The 19,980-nt window shown below is 49.2% G+C and overlaps 1 protein-coding gene across 1 annotated transcript in view; it reads right to left on the bottom strand.

Annotated features, from left to right (window-relative positions):
* LOC144099003 (rho GTPase-activating protein 18-like) overlaps positions 1 to 19,980 on the bottom strand; it is a 201,440-nt gene that overhangs the window by 8,491 nt on the left and 172,969 nt on the right. Inside the window, exons 8-10 of the mRNA XM_077631994.1 lie at positions 5,777 to 5,942; positions 4,414 to 4,511; positions 2,870 to 2,947 (exon numbers count right to left, since the gene is read on the bottom strand). Coding sequence (XP_077488120.1) covers positions 2,870 to 2,947; positions 4,414 to 4,511; positions 5,777 to 5,942 — 342 coding nt within the window. The remainder of the gene's footprint in view (positions 1 to 2,869; positions 2,948 to 4,413; positions 4,512 to 5,776; positions 5,943 to 19,980) is intronic.

Raw genomic sequence — 19,980 nt, 5'->3', positions numbered from 1 at the left:
TCTTTGTCGTTTCCCGGACAGCTGATATGAGAAGGAAACGAGGGAAAGAGAAATCAAGACACTGCAAAAATAAAATGCAGTAATACTAACCAGAAAAGTGCGTAGTTAGCGCAGTCCGCCGGCTCTACTGACATAAGTGGGCTGTGGAATATCTAGGGCGTCGTCATCTAAGCAGGAGGCTAATCAAGAAGGGGCAAGGACCTCTATTTTAGATTCCAGGCTTCTTAGTTATAAGGAACAGGACGCCGCGAAGTGTTGTGGAAGCTAACAGCCGAATCTCGACAAGCATGCTGCAGTATCACAACACGTTGCGCACCTATGCATTAGCTTAACGCAGTACTTTCACGGAAAGTGTTACCTTCAGCGTAGGAATTTATTCCATTGTGCATGATATCATACACGTAGTCAGGACAACGTGACACTTGTAACTCGCATGCATGCAGTCGAAATGCGTGCGAGTGCGTGCATCCGTTATGCATCTTGTTCGATGGTATATCGAGAAACGACTCATGCGACTAAAGGTTGGTGTTATTAAAGGTATGCGATGCTAACAAAAATTTCATTAGTCTATAGACTGCACAGGTTTTTTGTCAATAAAGCCTATATACACACAAATCATATCGACAGTCCACAGACAGTCAATTGATTTATGCCCACACATCTTTAGTAGATTTTTGTCTACAGACAACTTATAGACTAAGGAAAAAGACAGGAAAATATCTATAGGAAGGCAATAGAGTCTATAGGAGCTCTATCGAAAGTTTACAGACCATTTTTATAAAGGTATACACACATACAAAAACCAAGCAGCAAGGGTACAAGGGTGATTTAAAATTCGTGATCACAGGATACTGCAAGCGGGACCCGATTCTGACAGCAACGTGCCTCAAGCGCATCCGGATAATAGTTTTTACAGTTGCCTCACTTATTGAGTTCGTCAAAAAGGCTATGGTTATCCTCCAACACCCACTAAGCCCTAGCTATGTATCCCAACTCGCCGTGGTCCTCTTCCAAACGGTCAACAGAGCTTCAAGCGCACCCAAATCACACCCAGAAAAAAAAAAAACCCGCAAGCATCTCCGGACTTTCAACTTTCAACTGCACACCTATCAAGGTGTCGCACTTCGATTTCCTTTCCAGATACTCAGCCGCAGCCAAACGCTAAAGCGCTGACATTCGGTGGAGAATTTCGAAACGGGTGCCCAATATAGCCCTACGCCTCAAATATCCAGCGTGTCTGTAAAAAACTTAACTGCGCTGCGCACGTCCGTGAAAGGCGCGGCTTTTGTGGGGCGCCCGCGAGCCTCGAATCAAGCGGCGCTCCATCGCGGGTTCTTGACCGGCATCTCCTGAACGAGGGGCCTCTCGACACCGAGGCACGGCCGAGGGATAAACGGAATCCATCTGGTGTGCGCGCCCACCGACTGCGGCCGACGACTGCGGCCACATTCCTCTGGCCACGCAGACGTCAGGAGTCCGGCGACCGCTCGGCAGCGGATGCTAGGACGAGCGGGCAACGGCGACGCCAGCACAGCGCGTCGACTTTCATCACAAGGAAGGAAGCGGCGCGCATGGGCGCAGATAGCGCGCGCACACGATCCAGTTTGGCTCGGCACCGTTGACCGTGAAAGCGGCGGCGCAGGCGAACACGTGGGAGCACTTCTTGCCCCGTGGTTGGGAGTGTAGCCTTGAGGCAGAGAGCGACTCGAAAGCTGCCAGCATACTGCGCCCGGGCAGTTGGCGATCGCGTGCGACGCCGGCGGGATTGTCGTTCACAGGTGTGTTGCCCCGTCTCTGTGGGGCGCTTGTGAGCGCACGATCCGTCTCTGACCGTTGTGCTCGACGCCAGAGAATCTCTTAAGATAGGTTTCCAGAGCACATTTCAGGTTGTTCCGTCTCTATAGGACTTTTACGAATAGAGATTTAGAAAGGCGCTGCCATATTGAACATTGGGCTGCTAGAGACACATGCCAACACCCGCTCGTCGAACAGGAAATATTTACGGCTCAAAGTCCCAGGGCACTCACCCCACAGTCCAAAAGCCAGCTACCGCGAGGCTCTTAAAAATGTGCAGGGGATACCGTGTTCACTGTATTTAAATTTAACACGCTTCGAAGCTGGTTCACACAAAATGTTCAACATCAGACTTTCAGACAGCGCAATGGCATAGCGTTCATTGCTAGCTACAGAATCCCACTGTTTGCAAAAGCACCAATGTTTATTTTCCGGAAAACTTCGCGAATGCAACATAAGGTTCCTAGCATGAAACGCGGCCAGTTCCTAAACCTGTTCCATGGCACTGACACCCGTAAAAAAGAAGAACAGGAAAACAAGTACGACAACAGATATGTATGTTGTTAACACTGTCCCTTTTGGGGTTTCCTCTTTGCGCGTTTGTGTCGAGTGGAACAATGCAAGGACGCAATATAATAGTCTACAGGCAAGTCACGCAAGTCTGGAGAGCGTGAGACAACACAACAAATTAACTTTTTTTTTTGTCAGAAGCTCGCTGGTATATACATCATTGAGGAAATTGTGCCTGCGACTGCGAGAACTGTATGCTCTGCACGAGCTGCTTGTTGTTTTCTATGGAAAAGCAAAAAAAAAGAAAAACGTTTAGTGCTGTCCAGTGTAGAAAGGAGTTCCTTTCACTTGTGTCACCGAATGACGCAGTAGGAAATTTTGCGCAAAGACTGCACAGCAGGAAGACTCTCTAAATAAATACCATCAAGGAAGACTCAACTGCGTACGGGCGAGTGAAAGACGCGCTATAAAATGCATAAAGTTGCATAATGTACGGCTCCGACAACAAGGCCCAGTTTATCGCACACTGGCATTTTACAGAGAAGTACAAGTCGCCGTCACTCACGTCGATCTTGAGGGCGGATCCGGAAACGCGCAGGATGCCTTCCTCCTGGAGTCCATAGCGGCGCAGGTGGTCAAGGATCTGCAGCATAGAGGGCACGCCGATCAGTGATGCCTCAAATCCGGTCGTTTCCTTGAAGACCTCTCGTTTGAGAGGTCCGACACTTTCCGGAAAAGAGAGCGCATTTCAATATACCCCGCTCCTTTCAGAGGGAAGCTCGATGTTTGCTCTCTTTCATGTACTATATATACAACTCCAGAATAGGAATCCAAAACGGATTTCCGCAGGTTTGATTCAGCCCGCTGCATTGTGCAATGAGGCCTGCAGTTTTGCCAGAAAAAAAAAGGTTAGCCATACCTGCCTGCCCGCTGTCTCATGCACACTCTGCAAGACAGCACGGCACTTTCGACGTAGAACTAGTCCAGAAGGAAAGAATGGCACACTAGGCTTTGCACGCTTTCCTGACTAGAGCAAATAATATCCTGAGTGACATCATAATGCAAGAATTGCTGTGCTTTGTTCTATCCTTAAACGTGGTGCGCACAGACGTTTCGTCTTTCTAGACACCATCAATGATGCGAGAAAAAAAAATATTTCGCTCTTTCGAGTTCTTTCCAAAGGTCGACGCATTGGATCATTACCTATAGTTAAGTTTGGTCGACCACCACAGCACCACCTCTGGATCCCAGTAACGACCGGTGCGCAGATTTACGGCGTAATAATAATAATAATAATAATAATAATAATAATAATAATAATAATAATAATAATAATAATAATAATAATAATAATAATTGGTTCTTGGGGAAAGGAAATGGCGCAGTATCTAATAATAATAATAATAACTTGTTTATTTCCATCAGTGATGGGGGAGACTGCGGATAAAAGCCGCTTGACAACAAGCGACTTGACTGAAGCCCGCAGCCTCCCTACAAAGCAGGCAGCGATAGGACAACAACAGCAAAAAAAAAAAAAAACTCGCAGAAAGCACAATATTCAAAATTAATGCACGCACACTTGATAGTCACAACAGGTAAACATAACAAAAAGGCAAGATAACACTTTTAGTTGTTATTGTAAGCAAGGATTGTTAATGAAATGTTGGCGTAGGGTTCGTACAGAAATCGTATGCAAATCTATACCTGATTTGTGAAATGAATTTAAAAGGGTTGGCAGTGTGTATGACACTTTTTGCCTGGAATAATTTACCCGCGCAGTGACTGACTCTGTCTCACATATCGGCGGACACCCGAACCGCGCCGTGAGGGAAGGGATAAAGGAGGGAGTGAAAGAAGAACGGGAGAAGGAGGTGCCGTAGTGGAGGGCTCCGGAAAAAATTTCGACCACCTGGGGATCTTTAACGTGCACTGACATCGCACAGCACACAGTGTCAGTGCACGTTAAAGATCCCCGGGTGGTCGAAATTATTCCGGAGCCCTCCACTACGGCACCTCCTTCTCCCTTTCTTCGTTCACTCCTTCCTTTATCCCTTCGCAAGGCCAACTTATTGGGATCATGGAAGAGGAACTACGGGAAGGAGTCCTCACCTCCCGGATGACGAGGGGCACCTTCTGTTCGGCCTGGACGTGGCGCAGGTTGTCCTGCTCCAGGAGGGTGGTCAGCGGCACTCCGTACAGCAGGCTTTCTGCACGGTGCAACGAGAGATGCGCTCGCCTTTTAATCCAGGCCGAAAAGGGCAGATTCGATGTTACCCGTAGCATCTGGCCATGAAGCGCATGGGTCCATACTAAGCCACGCTGTTGGCCGAGCTTCCAAGAGGAATAGTCATTCCTCCGTTATATCCATTATTTCGCTATAACGAGGTTCGAGTACTTGAAACTCGTTATAACGAAGTCGAGTATTGACGAATATTTATTATTGTTATTATTGCATACGACTGTATGCGATTTGTGCACTAAATATTATTACTATTATAATTAGCAAATAGAGAAAGCAAAAAGGAAAGAGAGATGTGTGGAGATGGGCTATAAACTGCCAGCTGAAAGGTCACAGAGGACGCAGGAAAAGACGCGGAGAGGAAACACAAAGGAAAAAGAAAAAAAGAAACGTGAACATGCTGTGTGCAGGGGCGATGGAAAGAAACGCGACTAGAACGGAGTCAAGGCGCTCCGCTGTTCGCATTTTTCTTCATCCCGCTTTTGCTTCGGTAATAGGAAAAAGACGCTACAGTCGTCTGTGATGCATACTAGGACGACTCTAACGACTTTTCGCTACCACCTGCAGGTAAAAGCGCGATTAAAAGAAACTCGGACAGCGCAGCGCCTAGACTCCATTCTGATCGCGTTTCTTTAAATCGCGATAGTACATCAAAAAGCGAAAAAAGCGTCACAAATCTGCTGTCGTGCAAAGAAACATGAAAAAAAAGTGGAGTATCGTGGTTCTAAATCCTGTAAAGTCTTCAACATGGTTTGACCACGCAGGTATTGCTCTCCAGTGTTCCCATCTCCGCCAAAGTATGCGACTACGTACTGATCCCGAGTGGTGGAACTATATAATCGGATGCAACTCAAGAACTAAGCGGCTTTTCCCCGTAAAAGGACCCCCTTCCAGCCAATGGCGTCTGTCGATCCTCATGAGCCTGCTAGCGTGACAATGTAGGGAGAGCGGCATGACAATGCGGGCAGGGGACTGTCCCCTACCATGGAGGGAATTGACTATCCCCTTTTATCTGCCGCTCCCTGCAGTGTCACGATAGCAGGCTCATGAGGATCGAGAGACGCCATTGGCTGGAAGGGGGTCCTTTGATGTGGAAAAGCCGATTCGTTCTTGAGTTGTATCCGACTATACTCTAATCAAGGACGAAGCCTTGCCTGGCGAAACGTTTAGCGAATGTTGTGCGGCTTTTGAAGAGCCAGCCTTTAGCCAAGCCGAGATGGATGGACGGCCAACCTTTGGTCCTCCGGCGGGTGTTCTTTCGGCGCGCGTAGGTGATGCCCAGTCGGTCGAAGAGCGCCGTGAGCTCGATGAGCGCCAGGCTCCGCACCTTGCGCCAGTCTGCCGGCGACAGGTGGCCCGGCACTGTCACGCCCGCCGGTTGCTCGGACAAGGTCACCAGCTGCCAAGCAAGGAGAACAGCATGCGGAGGTCAGATATGGTCAGACAGGAGCGCGGAGACCGCGAGCATTTCGCACGCACAAGCGAACTCGCGTTCAGTGTGACCACAACTAAAGTCAGCGCATAGTTCAGTTTTAACGCCATCTCGTCTCGTCGGGTAGTAGGTTCATGTCGAAAGGAAAAGGAATGCCGACCAAAGGTTGTTGCTAAAATGTTAAACTTTTCGGCTTCCAACAACCTGTGGTCGAAGTTCCTTTTCCTTTAGACATCAATCAGTTAATCAAGTAGGATGCAAGGAATGATATCACATATTGTTCCAATGAATAGTTTGCATTCAGTCAACCCATTAATCAAAGTATAAAAGAAATATGCGTCGTTAGGGAAATAACCGAAGCAAGCAGGGAACAAATAACCACTTGAACGAGTTGCCGGATCCCCTCGTAGCTAGCTTACATGACAATGCTTTGTGCTCGACATAATGCGGCAATGGATGACTTTCGTTATTTTATTGCAGCTTCAGTTCCTGCACGCGAGCACGCTAATCGCTAACAGATCAAATAGTTTAATAAGCAAAGAGGTGCACCTGAACGCACGCGACGGAGCATCCCTTTGCGATGTCGCGGCGTGGAAGGAATGCGTTTGGGAAGAAAATACGAGCAGGCAATGTTTAAACTGCGAAAATAATAAACGTCGTATAGTGCCCTAGAGTATGTACGCGCGCTTAGCAAACATTGGCAGAACGTGTTGTTTATTCGTAAAGCGACAAAACAAAATTTCGTCTCACCATTAAAAGAATCATTCAATCTTAACTGCTACAGGCTGCAGTCCTAAAATAAATTGCCTCGGGTAGCAGATTTCATGATGTGACGCATAAGGTGCACCCTTCTTCTGCTTGAAGAGTGTTCGTTCAAGCAGAGGCTTCACCAACTTGCTTTGAACGAGTGGACGCCTTGCTGCGCGCCAAATATATAAACTGGATTTTGCTGCCGCACTGAAGCGACTGATAGTTGGCGCTTGTCTGTTGCCGAAAACAGTTCCGCTAAAGTTTCGGACTGTTCCGCTAAAGTTAGTAATAATTAATAATAATTGGTTTTTGGGGGAAAGGAAATGGCGCAGTATCTGTCTCATATATCTTTGGACACCTGAACCGCGCCGTAAGGGAAAGGATAAAGGAGGGAGTGAAAGAAGAAAGGAAGAATAGGTGCCGTAGTGGAGGGCTCCGGAATAATTTCGACCACCTGGGGATCTTTAACGTGCACTGACATCGCACAGCACACGGGCGCCTTGGCGTTTTTCCTCCATAAAAACGCAGCCGCCGCGGTCGGGTTCGAACCCGGCAACTCCGGATCAGTAGTCGAGCGCCCTAACCACTGAGCCACCGCGGCGGGTGCCGCTAAAGTTTCGGACTTCATTTTCAGAACAGCCCTCCCTGTCCCCTACAACATAAATATACAAGAACGACGTCATATGCAACATCAAAGCCGCGAATTAACAGCGATGCACATCGAATTTCTCTCGTTCTCCAGTGATGCATTCAGCGCGGCGGTCGCAGCGGCGCCGGCAAGCAGCCCGACATTTCGAGAACAAGATGCAACTCAATTAACGTCTTGATTGAGACACCTCTGCACCTGTCGAAACGACGACCTTGCTCGCTACCGTTTGTCGAAACGTCGGAAACGTGACCGAACTGCCACGCTCACGGTTCAGGGCGTTTCTTTTAAATGGAGAAAAAAATAAATCGCAAAAAAAAGAACGGCGGGACAATTCAGCGGCGAACATTACTGCCGACAGCTGGACAGACGCAAAGCCCTGTCGCAAGTAGGCAGCGGCACCAGTGAGCGAGCGAGTCCTGAAGCGAGCGCTCTTGCGACAGAGCCGCCAGTGACGGACCATCCATCAGCACGGATTGCGACGCTGCTGAATGCGACACGTTGGCTTCGTTCGCCCGCGTGCAGCGCCATCTATGGTCGTTAAAAGTTTCCAATTCCGGTGTACACGTTCCGCTCGCACGCGTTTCAATTCGTAAATGATTTGAAGGAAACGTGTTTTCCGCGTCAGTAACTTGAGTTGTGCGTGCCTGTATGGATTGCGTGCGGAAAATGCGAGGCTGTGATTGAACTGAAGGACGTTATTTACACAAATTCGTTTTCATTCCTGGAATATATGCTGGCGTGATATTCCACCTTGTTCACGAAGGTCTAGGTGCATGTTGATTTGGCGAATGTGTGCAAACAGCGTCAGAGCGAACATACACTCACTTACGTTGAGTGTGGCGCGCTTGTGATGGCATTCTGCTTTAGTTTATGGTGGTTTAACGTCCCAAGGTGACTCAGGCTATGGGAGACGTCGTAGTGAAGGGCTCCGCAAATTTCGACCACCTGGGGTTCTTTAGCGTGCACTGACATCGCAGAGTAAATGGACCACTAGAATTTCGCCTCCATCGAAATTCGACCGCCACGGCCGGGGTCGAACCCGCGTCTTTCGGGCCACCTAGCACCATAACCACTGAGCCACCGCTGCGGCATGTGGTGGCATTCGTAGGTAAAGTATGCCACATTGGCACTATACGCTACCTGTACAGCAAGAAAGAGTGCAGGAGCTGCAATAAAGCGGTCTATACCGCACAACTGGAACCTCTACGGCACGACGTTAAACCAAACTGCTTTTGACTACACTAAAGACATCACACTTCCGCACATCCCACTGCACAACACTAAATCGTTATTGCCCGCCGCGGTGGCTCAGTGGTTAGGGTGCTCGACTACTGATCCGGAGTTCCCGGGTTCGAACCCGACCGCGGCGGCTGCGTTTTTATGGAGGAAAAACGCTAAGGCGTCCGCGTGCTGTGCGATGTCAGTGCACGTTAAAGATCCCCAGGTGGTCGAAATTATTCCGGAGCCCTCCACTACGGCACCTATTCTTCCTTTCTTCTTTCCCTCCCTCCTTTATCCCTTCCCTTACGGCGCGGTTCAGGTGTGCAAAGATATATGAGACAGATACTGTGCCATTTCCTTTCCCCCAAAAAAACCAATTATTATTATTAAATCGTTATTGTACGCCACCATATTTTATTCGTTCAAATTAGTCAGTACTGTGATTGTTTTAATATTGCGCCCATGCTTCCCCAGTATACTGAGCAGGCATTTGTCAAAACAACGCCAATAAACTTGTACGTATGAGTGGAAAAAAGACCGAGAGTCATGTCATATATATGCAATAGCGCTACGCGCAGTTCATCAGAATCTTGGGAAAGAACGACTGTCTGCGTGTTTTCACACTGCACCAACTGCATGCTATTAATAACTGTACGCCAAGTCATTGCAGGAGAACGGTAATGCCGATCCAACGCTCTATCCCGTAGTCATCCGTGCAAGTACATTCCACAGGCAGAGCCAGGAGCACCCAGACACGCACTGCGGCGTCACGCTAGGCATCAAATTTCTTCATCTTTTTTTCTCTTCCTTTGTTTTTATCTATCATTTTCTTTTTTCTTGCTCTCTTTGTCTCTCAGTTTCTTCTGGCGCTAAGATGCGTCTCACCCTTCGCCTCACCAGTCGCACTTGTACAGGCGAGAAAATTCCAAAAATGCCTCTGCCGCTGCTGTCGTAAAAGCAATCGGCGCTTCGTACCACCTCCTTAGCCTTCCTCGCTCCTCGTGTTTTCCCCCTTCCTGTTGCTTCACAGCACACGCAGTTCTCGCAAACAAATTGCCACCTCACGGCCCAGCGAGCGGTCCGCGCACTGCGCGGGCGCTTACGCATTTTGTCCTCGTATACGCGACTGCCGGCAAAGCGCATGCCCGCCGCGAAGCCCCGCGACACAGGAGAGGCGTTGCACTTTCGAGCCAGCGTGGTTTCGCATTTATTTTTGTTTCTTCATGTAGCGGTTTCCTTTTTTTTGTCTTGTTCCAGCTCGAGCCCCCTGCAGGGAGGAATTAGCCGAGCCTCGCAATCGCGAATACGAACCCCAGCCACAGTTGTAGACCGCACGCGACGAGGCGGTAGAAAAAAAAAAAGAAAAGTGGCGAAAATGTTGCTCCCCGAAGGCGACCGGGAAAGGAAAGCGGCTCAAAGAGAAAGTCCATTCGCAAGTAGACGAGCGAAAAGCGAAAAAAATAAAACGAGAAGAAACAGTAACAGCGTCGTTAGGAATGCATATGAGAATGAAAGCGACGGTGTTGGGAGAGGGGAGGGGGAGTGGGGGGGGGGGGGGGGGGGGGGGGGGCCTTTGCCGACGCACACACCGGTATAGGCCGTGGAAACCAGCTGAGAGGAAGCGTCCCGCACGCGAAACCGCACTACTAGACGCGCGTGACGGCCGGCAAGCGGTGGCGGCGACGAGCAGAACTCGGAGCGACTTTTGTATTGGAGCCGTTACCCAGCACGCAAGAGGGCGGGAGCGCGCGGAAGCCGCTATTTCCCGGAAAAATAGCGAGAACAATATTGCTCAGCACTTCCAAAGGCTCGCTTTATTCTTCCTCGCGTCGTGAAACGCTAGAAGAGTATACCGGAACCGCTAAATGGATTGTACAGAAAACTTGAAATGCGTGGGAGGAGACATGGCGCTGCGTTAGACGGAACGTTAAGTTCGACTTCCTTTTCCGAAGGGGGCATCGAAGCAGTGTAGGAGGAGGGTGGGTTGTGTAAGAATTTTAACTTTGGTACGATCGAGTGACAGGTGCCAATCAGAGAGATAAATGATAAAGGGTTCTAAGTTCTGTGTTACTCTTTCAAGGAATCTTCTTCTCTATCCTCATCTCGTTCTGCAACTTTGCAAACTTTCAGTTTTAAGTCGGCTTCGCAATTCTATCTATGCTACGAGTATTGAAGTGAGCTCTGGTTCTTGTGATTTATCCTCTTGTCATAGTCCCTTTATGCTGCGTTTCTTTTACTGCGGGGGTGGAAGGTGGCGTTCGAAGCAGGCAGTCATTGTATGCTAGGGTGGTAGTCCCTTGACTGTCAATGGCAATTAGGTTTTTTGTACTTGAAGCTATGAAAGACTGTTGGGGCAAAGGAATTCCTGAATACTTTGCAGTGGCAAGTGTGGTGGCCAGTCCCGCTATTCAAAACACACCATGCGTTCCATAAACAGAAAACTAAGCATGAGTAGGAATTTCTGTATACACATCCAACCGCAAAGTGCACGGCTGATACTTTGCTAAGAGGGTCAGCTTCGACAGTCACCAATTGCTTCTAAACAACGGCGCAACCTTCCATCATCAACTGACCACCGCTAAAAACAAAGGAGTTCAACGGACCTAGCGCTCACGTGGTCCGCGCATGTTAGATGGAAGTCCAGCGTTCTTCCTGTGGCATCTGAGTTTCTTCTATATTGTCAATGATCCCTCAAGATCTTTCCAGCAAGCTTTGCCAACAGTGCAAAAAGGCAAAGTATCAGATCCTACAGGGTCCGGCAGTTTTCAGTAAACCGGACAGCCACAATGAGCACATCAGCAGCGGACAGATCAGCGTTAGGATGCCGTCACCATGGGAGTTTGTTCCTTTTGTTATTCATCTTTTAACTCTCTCTCCCATTTTCTGAAACCGTGCGCGTTAGGCAACCGGCCCACTTCGAGCTCTTCTACAGCTTTAACGTCATCAAAGTTCTTTGAAGACGTTGGCGGAAAATTGATTTTTTCGAAGAAAAAAAGAAGCAAGACTTTTACCATTTCTGATCGCAATTATCGCTAAAAAATAATTTGGCAGACTCCTCGCGCCACTCAGGGCCCAGAAATGGCAGAGACAATTGTAGTGCAACCCTTTCACATTGTTGAGAATGACCACTTCCGAGACCATCCGGATCGTATGACCACAAATGACAAATACTCTTGGAGGAGCAAGTTCCTGGTCCACATGTCCCTCCAGGCTCGGGCCCTGCTGGACAAGAATGTCCGTGGCCCGGAGGTTAAAGCATGAGCATTCGGTTACAAAGTACCTAGTGAACAGAGAAATAGGAACACCTTAAACCACCGAAGAACCTCCCTGATGCCGCAATCACTGTCTTTTTAAAACGCCCATGCAATCACATCTCGCATACCGCAGCGGTGGCCTAGTGGTTTGAGCATCCGTCTCTCATGCGGGAGGTGCAGGGTTCGATCCCCAGCGCCGCCGGGTACCTACCGGTGAAACAGAGGGTACAAGCTTTCCCCTGGCCCGGTGCTTGGCTTCTTTGGGGTGAAATGCTTGGGAAATGGGTCTTTTACCCCACAATGAGTAGAAGAAAAAAACCTTGTGCCATGGCGCTCATTGGCCCCAGATGTCCTTGCGCATAAAAAAATAACAAATCATCATCGTCCCATCTATCTACATCTTCGCCAACACTTTCCCCGCCCAAAAATCATCCGTACAGGCTACCTTCTCTATATAGCTCAGCTCAGTCTTAGAGCCGGTGGCACACACCCTCGGGCAATCAAGGGGCACCCAGCCTCTTCTAGCGAGCGTGAAAGCGCGCGGACGCCACTGAAGACACGTGCTCAGCGCGCGCCTCCAGGAGAGAGAGTCCAGCGGAAGAAGAAGCGTCGTCGGCGGCCAATGTCGCGGGGCGGCCGGCCGGCCGGCCAGCTGGACCAAGGCGCGCACGCGCGCAGGCGGGCGCGTGGCGCCGCACGAATTACGCGCAGTCCAAGCGTGCAAGTGTGCCAGTGGTGCGCCCAAGCGTCCCCATCGGCGGCGAGGAGCGGCCGCCCGCGCTGGCGACATATCGGACAGCGGCCACCAACGGGGTCACCCTTTCCACGATTTCGCCGCCTTTCTATATAAGCGCGCCGGCCACTCCTCTTCGCGCTCTGACCACCACTGCCCGAACCACACACACATACACGGAGTCTGGCCACGGCGCCCGGTAGGAGAACCTCATCTCTTTAAACCTTCTCTCTCTTGGGTTTTCTTTTTCACCCCGAACGCACCGACTAATTAGTCTCTCGATATCCGACCGGCGAAATACGTTGATATGCGATCTTATAAGGATGTTATTATGGCGATCTGCTAGGGCGTCAGGCACCGACCGTCTCAAACTGAAAGATTCCAAACGCGTTATTTGAACAGTCCGCGTGAACACTATATTCCCGTCTCCCTCGATTCCTTGTGTCTGCCCGATGCAAATGCAACGTAAAAGTCTCAGCTGATGAGGGGACAGGTACGCTCTAAATCTTCTCTTCACCCCTTTGAGTGAATGTCAATGTGAAGTCTCGGTACGAAAATGCGCTCGCCCTTATTTCAGTCGTCTATCCTGCAGCTTTCAGTGTGGTACGGCGCAGCAGGAGTTCACAACGTTACTGCCAGGTCCACCACTGCATATTAGTTTACCATAACCAGTGCACTCAACACAGCGTTCCCTCATTCATAATGACGAAGCGGCGCTAACTTCGGCAAAGGAATTTGGAAGATATCGTAGTAGCGAAGAACTATAGCAGCCAGCCATGATATTCATTGCAGCAGAAGGGCATTTTGACGCCGTTACAAAGTGCTAAATGACTTCAGATAGCAGGGCCACTTGAATATCCTTCTGAATGTAGTCTGTGCGCCCAAGACTAGATGCAGCGGCAGACGTGCTGATGTGCTATGCCCGCCCAGAATTAGAGCGTGCCAGGAAAGACGGTGCCGCTGCCAATAAGAATTCGCAGCATCCGATAATGCAGCCTCCAAGGGGGAGTGCATTAGGCTGAAGAGAGTTCCTGGTTCTCTTCTTTTCAGCCGCCCTATCGCGCTATTTCGAGCTGCGGAACAGAACGCCTTGACGTGATTTCGCACTGACCGCTCTTACAGCGACGCCTACGGTCATCTTGCCAGAAGCCCGCACTGGACACCTTCCCTTTATATAGCCGCTACGCAAACACAGTGCATAGAAGGCGGAGAGTTAACCAGGGATGACGCGTTCTAAATTCCCGAAGCACAAAAGCTAAACGCTCCACCTTTCCGGGTGTAGCCAGGCCTTGGCAGATGGGCCACCATCATATTTCGGTGCGACGCGGATGAAAAAATATGACAACCGAAAAAGAGCTCGCTCTGTTCGTTAGTGCCTTTGCGCAGAGTCCTTCACCGTGCATCGTGCCAAGACCCTTCCAGAAGTGCTGCACGTCACGGCGACAGGTGGAGTGAGTCACATTTCGTGTTTTTTGTGGTGAATAATGACAACGAGGTGAAAAAGGAGCTCACACACCATCGGGAAAGAGGCACGTTATGTAGGAGAGTGAGTTTAGTGAGCAGTGCACCAAGCCACGTGCTCACCGAAAGTTCGCATGCGACGTAGCGGCGGAGGTTGTCTGATCTCAACCAACTGCCGAACTTGTGCGACTGGAGGGCTTGTGCGAGCGTTATAATTAGCCCTTCAGTCCGCAACAAAACATTACAAGGTTCTACGAGGTAGTGTTCGACGAAAACTTTCTCGTCAATGCGTGAAAGTGAGCTGATGAGATTGCAATTTCTCTCTTTCTCTAGAGATGCGAACTCATTTGTGTATTATGCATGCTAATTTTCGTCTGAACTTCTGAACGTAGACGGATTGGTGCTCTGAGCGTGCGTTTTAAAATCGTTAAATGCACATTATCTGTATGTATGACGCTTGGCCCTGACGCATATGGATACTGCAGTACAAGTGTTAAAAAGATTATTGTATCCAGCTAGCAGAGTCAAAACGTTATAAGGTTAACTTTTATCGTTCACAGGAATTCGATAAGTGTAGTGTAAGCCAGAGAAGCGAGTAGGATTAAATAATACTTGGAAATATATATATGAACAATTAAGGTTTGAGACTCACCACTCAGCCAAACCTACAAGTGAATTTGAAAAGCTTGTTTCAAGCCAGCTTGAAAATGCCAGCACTGGTACAGAGAGGATCTATCCTTATTCATTTCTAGCCATTCAAAATTTATAAGCCCCGTGGTTGTTCATCGTATTACGCTTGAAGGTGACAGTGTCCAAACTGCACACTCACTCAACCTATTTCATTTATTACCTTAATTAACAAGTGATTGGCTCTGAATACGAAGTGGGTTACCGCTGACATGACCCTTACAAAAATGGTCTATAGAGAGTACATATGCTTCTTATAGACTCTATCGCCTTCCTATAGACATTTCTTTTTGTCTATTGATAGTCTATAGACAAAAGTCCACTAAAAGTGTATGACCATAAATCTAAAGATTGTCTATAGACTGTCTATAGAATTTGTATGCCTATAGACTATTCTCTAGGGTTGGTCTATTGAGAATCTAAAGACTTTAAAGACCGAAGTCTATGGACATTCTATAGACTGCCTAAAGAAATTTTTGTAAGGGGATGCTGTGATGACGTGTTCTTAAAGCACACCTGCTACCTAAATTCTCGCTAAGAGATTTGATGCCGCCACGTCAGAGAAGATTAGGTCATCAGTGCCCGCGTTAGCAGCGCTTGAATTGATGTTGTACGCTTAAAGGTGTGATAACTAGCGAGAGTAACCACAAGCGACGATCACATAGTTTCGAAATCAGGGCCCTGGGAGCATTCTTGGATGAACGCTAAAAAAAGAATAGAGCTAAAATTTGGCGACTTTCAGATGAAAAGGGCGCTGCACATCAGTGCGTGAGGTGTGATACAAGTAACAATGCCTGAAATTTCACGCCGGGATGTTCTAACAGGGCCGTATTTCTTGGAGGATATACCACGGAATCTCAAGTGCCACAGCTGCCGACAAGACTTGTGTGGAATCCTGCCTCCTTCGGTATGTGTTCTCATGCTCTTTTCTGTCAATGCAATCACCTTTTTCCTTCAATATGCAACTGGGGTAAGTTCACAAAATGCAGAAAAACACTCTAAATTTTTCAACGCGGCGTAACACTCAGTATAATGAACTACACAAATTGTAATGCCAACAATGTCGCTAGAGAAAAGGTTACAGTCACGATCATGGCAACACAGAATGTGGAAGAGGAAATGCAGTCGGACAAGGGACTGATGCAAAAGACGCAAAGCGTGGATATTCGAACTCCATGCACGTATTTTTCCTTTTGTTTCCCTGAAGGAAAATGCATCTATTGGGACAATAACTGGGCCCTCTGCTTAGACGCAAGTTGGTGCGGTGCCATTACACCATGCCAAGTCGACAGCCGTAAAGGAAGTATTATTGTTCGTGTGCGGTTCGTCTATAGGGAAACACAACTGCCGCTGTGTCTTTGCAACAAGCAGAGGAGAACCTTTCAGTAAAAGCCACCTTGCCAGAAGAAACGATGGTCTCGTGTTTAAAAAGCGTCATGGCTTAATCTTTATAGCCTGGTGCAACTATATTCCGAATGAAGACCCTGAGACAGAACCACAAGTATAGTGATTCAAAACAGAATGGCTCATAAGGAAATTATGGTTCAATCCACAGAATGGCTGATATAAGGGAATCAATTGTGTCCTGAATTCAGTGGCGCCTTAGTCATTAGGCATGGTGTTTACTACACTGACTGCTGAGCAAGCCTTTTAGGCGTGGAATTAAAGAATTGATAATTAACATACAGTAAAGATTAAGTTCATGGTTTATGGTTTATGGGGTTTAACGTCCCAAAGCGACACATGCTATGAGGGACGCCGTAGTGAAGGGCTCCGGAAATTTCGAGCACCTGGGGTTCTTTAACGTGCACTGACAGCTCACAGTACACGGGCCTCTAGCATTTCGCTTCCACTGAAATACGACCACTGTGGCCGGTATCGAACCCGCGTCTTTCGGGTCAGCAGCCGGGCACCATAACCACAGGGCCACCGCGGCCGCTACAGTATGGATTAAGTATAATGAGCGTTACATAGCCTACAGACGTCTTGAGTGATACATCTTCAGTTAAATGGCCTCCGATGATTAAAATGCACGCACGTGATCAACGTCATCTCACATGTTTGGCAACTTCTCGGCAAAGCTTGCGTTCCAAAATCCAGGATACGAACAATAGGTTTAATAGGTCGCAGCAAGTGAAGCCCACCAGCTGAACGCGTCTACGCGCTGATTCAACTCCCTCTCAAGTTTACCGGCACTTCGAAACGCTTCCTGTTCAGTTTCCACCGCCACGTCACCTTCTCCCTATATACCGGAAACAACCTGTAACTTTCGTCCTCTGACGTAACAGATTAACCGCCAGATCGCTGCCGATTCGGGCATGCGCGCCCAGAGCGGAAAGAAAAAGGGCTCTGGCCAGGACGAGCACTTCCTGGTCGCTCCTTTCCGGTGGTATCCAAACGAGCGCCGCGTCCTTACTCTCCTCCTCCTCCTCTTTTTCGCTGTTCCGCTCTCGGGCCGGTACGAGCACGCAGGGCGAGCGTGTGGAGAGCCCTATCCGGACGCGAGCAATGCCATCGAGGACTTCCGCGCAGTTTCAAGCCGGGCAGCGGTAGCGAACTCGGGCAAATGCCTTTCGCGCGCTCTGCCGTGTCGTCCAGCCTGCAAGCAGCGCCGCTTAGTTTGACTACGCTGTACGGTTCCTTGAAACTTTTCGCGGTGGCTAGGTGTAGAGTTCTAACCGTAGCTGTCTCGGAAGTTAGTCGAAAATCGTTCTAATAACCAAGCTGTTCGAAGCGTTGAAAAAAAAGGAGTGAGCGTAATAAGGTAACAAAAGTGTAGGGAGAGGGTAGGGGGGGGGGGGGGTTAGGGTGAAGTGGACTGCTTTCTTAAAGTATGTTTGGCTGACCTGGCGTAGGCTAGTCGTCGCGCTTAGGCGGTTGCACCTGTTGCGTCCGACGCTAAAGTCGGGCTATTTTCAGCCACTCCTCACGAACGGGAAAACCTCTGGAAGTGACAACCGTTTTTCAGGGGAGGGCCCACTTGCGCACCAGCTTTCCAATGGGGTACAATGTTCAAGAGGGAAAGGAGGAAAATAAACAGGAAAGGACATGGAAAGATAAGAAAAGAACATTGTTATAGGCTCCACTGTGTGTTTTGACGGCGACTTCTATAATCGTCAAGGAGAGTAGCCACCAGGGCGAGAACCAACTAGCGAATAAAAGAGCGCAAGCTTGTAACTGATGAAACGGCAGCTGAGGTCAGAGCAATGCTCGCGAAGAAATTTTCCAGCTCTTATTAGTTCCAGTGACTCAACTCTAGGAATGCGCTTCCGTAACACTCGTTGGGCTAATTAATTAATTAGAGAACGAAGCTATAAATGCGCGAAAGCGACAAAGGACGCAGGAACGATATGTCCTAGCGCACCATTCAGTCATCATCCCCGTCAGCCTGACTACGCCCACTGCAAGGCAAAGGCCTCTCCCATATCTCTCCATTTAACCCTGTCCTTTGCCAGCTGCTCCCACCGTATTCCCGCAAACTTTTTAATCTGATCTGCCTTCTTAACTTTCTGCCGCCTGCTGCTCTTGGAATCCAGTCCGCTACCCTCAAGGTCCATCGGTTATCTTGCATTCGCATTACATGCACTCCCCAAGCTCATTTCTTCCTCATGACTTCGACTAGGGTGTCATTAACCCGCATTTAATCCCTGACCCACTCTGCCCTCTTCCTGTCAACGTTATGCCTATCATTTTCCTTTCAGGCAAACATCCACCAAACATCGTAAAAATCCAGCCCAACCCAGGAACTTCGCCAGGATAACTTTTCAGAAGGGGCCCGGGTAACTTACTGTATTTGGAGAGAGGGGGAACTTTACCCTCCCCCGGGTATACGTGCCTGCTTGCTGTACGCACCTGCTCGCTGAGTCTAAGTCATGTAAATCACAGTGCCACGATGTCAGTGCCGAGTGAAGAAATTTCGCGTCGAATCTGAACACCCTACACACTAAACAAATTCTCACCCTTAAGGGTGCAAATCAGCTGCCCCCAGACGAATACCCTTTTGGGGTTAAAAAGGGTGCAGAGATCAGCACCCTTCAGGAAGGGTGCAAAGCATGAAAGTTTAGAGGGCGCGCATCAGGCCAAGGCTTTTGCTTCATGGGTGGATCAATGTCGAGCACCCTTCAAACATGCCTTCGTAGAGGTGTTATGGAAAAATAGTACCCTTTAATGAGGGTGCAACCATTACATCCTGTAAAGTATCGTTGAGTGCACCCTTCCTTAAGGGTGCTGATCTCTGCACCCTTTTTTAGCACCGAACAACTGGAAAAGAGTGTTCGTCTGGGGACAGCTGATTTACACCCTAAAGGGTGAGAAATTGTTTAGTGTGTAGGCAAACTGAGTGTATACTTGCTTGTGGAGTGCTGACAGTTTTACGAAACGCGTGGCTTTTTCGAAATAGAGGTCAATTTTCTTCGACATAAACAACTTAACGGCGCAGTCGTTAGCTATCTTGAATAATCCTACATAACAGTGGCGAAGTCGATGCAATGCGCCGCAGCCACGCTTTGCTCGCAGTATACGTGCTCTCCGCACACGGAGGACTACAAACCACGTAACCGAAGCCCGGTAAACGCATGTGCGGGGCTTTGCGCGACAGCGTCCGCGGCAGGGTGACAACCTCTGCAACGGTCCACGGCACGCACACTCGCCGCATATACAAAAGAGGGCACGTGGCCCGACTGAAAAGGCCAGGGAACTCCGCTCCGATAGCGCCGTTATAGAACTTCCCGTAGGGGCTGCCTGGAGGGGAACCACTGGCAACAGGCGAGCCGTGTGGTCGTCCAAGCAGCATGCACGTGCGCTATCTCCAGCGTGCACTGGCGGCAGCTAGTTCACGCTGGGGCGCCGCCGACGAAGAGGACGACTTTCCTGAGGAGTAAGCACAGCGTATAGGGGGGCCAGCGAACGCGCGCTCATCGGAGCCACCAGCCGGGCCGCCGCCGACTACTATCTCCCGCGCGCTGAAGACGAAACTGGGCCTCTTTTTTCGTAACGCGCACGCCCAGGAGATACACGTGGTAGTGGTGGGTGTCTTACACGAGGCACGGCAACCAACAGAGCCTCTCAGATCAACCCTGAAAGACAGATGTGTCCTGGACCGCGGTCCGCACTGGACCCCGGTAGTCAAGAGTCGCTGCCAGGAAAAACCCCCGAGTCACACGCTACGCGGACGACAGACACCCCGGACCGGCGGCGTCAAGCGGTGGTTTTCCTGGGAAGAGAGCGGAGAAAGCGGAGGCGACGGCAGAG

This window comes from Amblyomma americanum, chromosome 7 (assembly GCF_052857255.1).
Source record: "Amblyomma americanum isolate KBUSLIRL-KWMA chromosome 7, ASM5285725v1, whole genome shotgun sequence".
In the NCBI taxonomy this organism is placed as follows: domain Eukaryota; kingdom Metazoa; phylum Arthropoda; class Arachnida; order Ixodida; family Ixodidae; genus Amblyomma; species Amblyomma americanum.
This window is presented reverse-complemented; position numbering and strand designations above follow the sequence as displayed.